Below are 3,972 nucleotides of genomic sequence, written 5' to 3'. Positions count from 1 at the left end.
CCACGAATGAAAAAGTATATCCAGAGCGGATTGTCATGGTTGGAAAGTATTGTTACCTATGGTTTCTTTCATCAGGAAAAAACCTCAAGACTAGGGTAGTTACTCTGCTATATATTAAATAAATAAAAAAAACTAATTACAAATATTTGGTAGTGTTAAGCATGGATGGACTCCTTCAAGATCTTTCTCTTTGACACACCTGGAGTTCGAACACCGATAACGAGACAAAAACTGCATATATATGGAGGCAAGTCGACCGCGAGGCAGAAACGAGAATGGAGGTTTGTTGAAAATGCCATTTAAAAAGATACAAGAAAAAAAAAAAGAAAGAGATCGTATTAGATGTGGATGGACTCCTTTGGAGATCCTACTTTCTCACAGAAACCTTGGGGCTTGAATTCCTACAAGACAAAAACTGCTTATATATGTAAACAGGACGTCTTAAATTTGCATCTTAAGATATAAACACAACTTGACATGGGACATGTTAGGTATGGATGAACTCCTTACAGATCCGACATTCGCCCTGAGGGGGAAACCTGGGGTTTGAACTCCGACATTGAAAAAAACTTCCTCTATTTGTAGCCAGGTCGACATGGCGAGGCAAAACTGCGGAGGGAATTGTGTTAATTCTACCCCTTTAAAAATATATAAAAATATAACAAAACAGGACGTGTTAGGCATGGATGGACTCCTCAGAAATCCTACTTTCTCATAGACGATAAACCAGCGGATTGAACTTGCACAACGAGAAAAAATTTGCTTTTATATGTAGGCAAGTCGACCTTCGGACGAGGAAATAAATTACCAAAATAAGAAATGAGGTTTATTAAATCCGCCTCTTAAAAAAGCATAAACACAGCATGAAGCAGGATGTGTTGGGCATAGATGGATTTCTAAGAGATTCTACTTTCTGACAGAATAGACCAGGGGTTTAAACTCCATCAAGAAGAGATAGGAGTTCATATGTCCAGTCGACGACCTTCGGGCGATGTAAAAACGAAAGGGAGTAGTGTAAAAAGTGATCCAAGAAGATATAAACAGGAAATAAAATAGGTGGTGTTTGGCAGAGATGGACTCCTCAAAGCCCCTACTTTCTCCCTAACTCCAAAACCGGCGTTAAAACTCCATCAAAAAGAAAAAAAACCTGCATTCATTTGCAGGCTGGCCGACCTTCGGATGAAGAAAAAAAAAAATGAAAAGGTATATTAAAAGTAACCCTTAAAAAGATATATACACAAAACGAAATACATCGTGTTAGGTATGAATGGACTCCTTGAAGCCTCTACATCCTCACTGACTTCAAATCCGGAGTTAAACACACCATAAAAATAGCGAAAACTGCATTTATTTACACACACGTCGACCTCATTAAAGCAAAATTGAAAGGGGTGTGTGTTAAAAGCGGCACCTAAAAAAATACAAAAACTGGACAAAATACGTTGTATTAAGCACCGAGGGACTCTTTAGGGTCCTTACATTCTTTCTTACCTCAAGACTGGGTGAAAATTCCCATCAAAATCCAGAAGACTGCATTCTTTTACAGGTACGTCAACTTTCGGACGATGAAAAAATGAGAGTGAGGTGTGCAAAAAGTGACCTCTAAAATATACAAAAACGAAACGAAATACATCGTCTTGGACATGAATGGACTCTTTGGGGTCTCTACTTTCTCGCCGACTTAATGCCAGGTTCGAAGTTTCTAGTAAAACCTCGCAAACTGCATTCATTTACACACACGTCGACCCCATTACGGGACGAATCTAGCACAAAATACGCTTAAAGCGGTCGAAAAAAGGGCAAAAAACAAAATTAAGACACAAAAAAAGAGGAAAATGCATCAAAATATATAAAACATGGAAGCCCTAAATAGTTTACTTACCGAATCTGTGGTTAATTTGGGATCCAGTGAAGCAGAAAGACGGGTTTTCGTAGCTAACTTCTTCCCCAAACGGGATGAAGCCGCCATTTTCCTGCTACGCAATTGACATCGGTTGTCACGTGATTAGATGAGTATAAGTGTGAGTAGAGGGTTGTCGCTCAGTGCCATACATTAATATAAAGGGGGACGGAGAGGAAAACTGGATAGATAGATAGAGAGAGAGAGAGAGAAATGGAGAAAATATATAGATGGGCAGATAGACAAACTGATAGATTGAGAGATGTACAGATAGATGGATAGAGAGACATATATTTCCGTCTATTTATCAGTCTCTCTGCTTCTCTGCCAACCCCCCTGTCACACTATCTATCTATCTATCTATCTATCTATCTATCTATCTATCTATCCATCTATCTATCTGTTTGTCTATCTGTCTGTCTATCTAGCTAGTGGATAGATAGATAGATAGATAGACTAACAGACATATATAGAAAAAGAAAGAGACAGTCATACAGACAAACAGATAGACACACATAGGTAAATAGATATAGTCTATCTATCTGTCTGTCTGTCTGTCTGTCTGTCTATCTGCCTGTCTATCTGTATGTATGTATGTATCTCTATCTATCTATCTATCTATCTATCTATCTATCTATCTATCTATCTATCTATCTATCTATCTAGCTGTATCAGTCTGTCTATCTTTATCTAGCCATCAATCTATTTATCACTCCCTCTCTCTCTATCTATCTATTTATCTATTTATCACACTATCTAACTATTTATTTATCTATCCATCTATGTATCTCCCTCCCGCACACGCACTGTCTCTCTCTACATCTTTTTCTATCCATCTTCTATCAATCTGACTCTCGGTCTGTCTCTTGGTCTTGCTGTCCATCTGTATGCTGTCTACCTCACTTTTTGTCAGTGTATCTATCTATCAATCTATCTGTCTGTCTGTCTATCTACATACTTTATTTATCTATCCACGTACTTTATCTATCTATCTATCTATCTATCTATCTATCTATCTATCTATCTATCTACCTACCTACCTACCTACCTACCTACCTACCTACCTACCTACCTATCTATCTATCTGTCTATCAAGACCCTTCGACATTGCACTTTCGGTCCGTCAGGGATGCCCCCTCTCGTCTCTCCTGTACGTATTGACTCTCGAGCTACTACTGCGGAAGCTGGCGACGCTGAGGGGCATCCCACGAGAGTTGGGATGCGGGACGAGCGTGCCGGTATACGCAGACGACGTCACCGTCATAATGTCTAGCCCAAAGTACATCGAGCTTGTCGGCGAGACACTGAAAGACTACGAAGCGGTAACAGGAGCGAAAATCAACCGGGATAAGTCAGTGGGCTTGCGGCTCGGCACCTGGAGAAGCAAGCCCATGCCGTCAAGCAGTGCCTCCGTCGTGGGACGTTGGACTGACGGTCCGGTTGAGTTGCTCGGGGTCTGGTTTGGTCCGGACCTCCAAACGGAAAAGAACTGGGACGAGATAACGAGAAGGGTAGCCACTCTAGCCCGGCAATAGGCCGAGAGGAAGTTGTCCCTAAAAGGTCGGGCGGAGGTGGTGAACACGTACATCGCGTCCGTCATCTACTACCGCCTGACCGTCGTTCCTTGTCCCGACCCTACCATCACCAAGCTGAAACGCATCCTCTTCCGCTTCTTGTGGAAAGGAAGCGTTCCGATGGTCAGGCGATCCGTTTGCTGCCAACACCCGTTAAAAGGAGGATGGGCATGCCGTGGTTGATGATGCGCAGACACGCGCTGAGACTGCGACATCTCCGGCTCTACGTAGACAACGGTGAACAGGTGTGGTCGTCGTTTGTGCGGCGCGCTTTCCCGCAGCTCATCTCCATGACCGAACTGCAGTCGTAGATCAAGAAGAGGCCGAGGAAGGGCGAATGGCACCGCGAGTGTCGCGCCGCTCTTCGGCAACTCCAACACCCCGGGTCAACCTTGAGCGACTGCATCACAACTAAGGCATTCTATAGTGGATTAGTGGAGGGAAGGTACGACGACGATCTCGGGGCGAACCTGGGCGTCGACGAGGAATACCTGACCC

At 42.9% G+C, this 3,972-nt stretch overlaps 1 protein-coding gene across 2 annotated transcripts in view; it reads right to left on the bottom strand.

Annotated features, from left to right (window-relative positions):
* The window catches only part of LOC106879076 (uncharacterized), a 53,814-nt gene extending 51,828 nt beyond the window's left edge, over nucleotides 1–1,986 (bottom strand). The window contains exon 1 of one of the 2 annotated variants that reach the window (XM_052973469.2): nucleotides 1,883–1,986. In XM_052973469.2, coding sequence (XP_052829429.2) covers nucleotides 1,883–1,969 — 87 coding nt within the window. In that variant the 5' untranslated portion in view covers nucleotides 1,970–1,986. Of the gene's footprint in view, nucleotides 1–1,491; nucleotides 1,628–1,882 lie in introns of those variants that run through there. The other variant, XM_089365184.1, reaches the window with a different exon arrangement.
* Nucleotides 1,987–3,972: the final 1,986 nt, after the last annotated feature.

Source organism: Octopus bimaculoides, chromosome Z, assembly GCF_046866305.1.
Source record: "Octopus bimaculoides isolate indiv1 chromosome Z, ASM4686630v1, whole genome shotgun sequence".
Lineage (NCBI taxonomy): Eukaryota > Metazoa > Mollusca > Cephalopoda > Octopoda > Octopodidae > Octopus > Octopus bimaculoides.
Note: the sequence above shows the minus strand (reverse complement) of the source record. Positions and strands in the feature narration are given on the sequence as shown.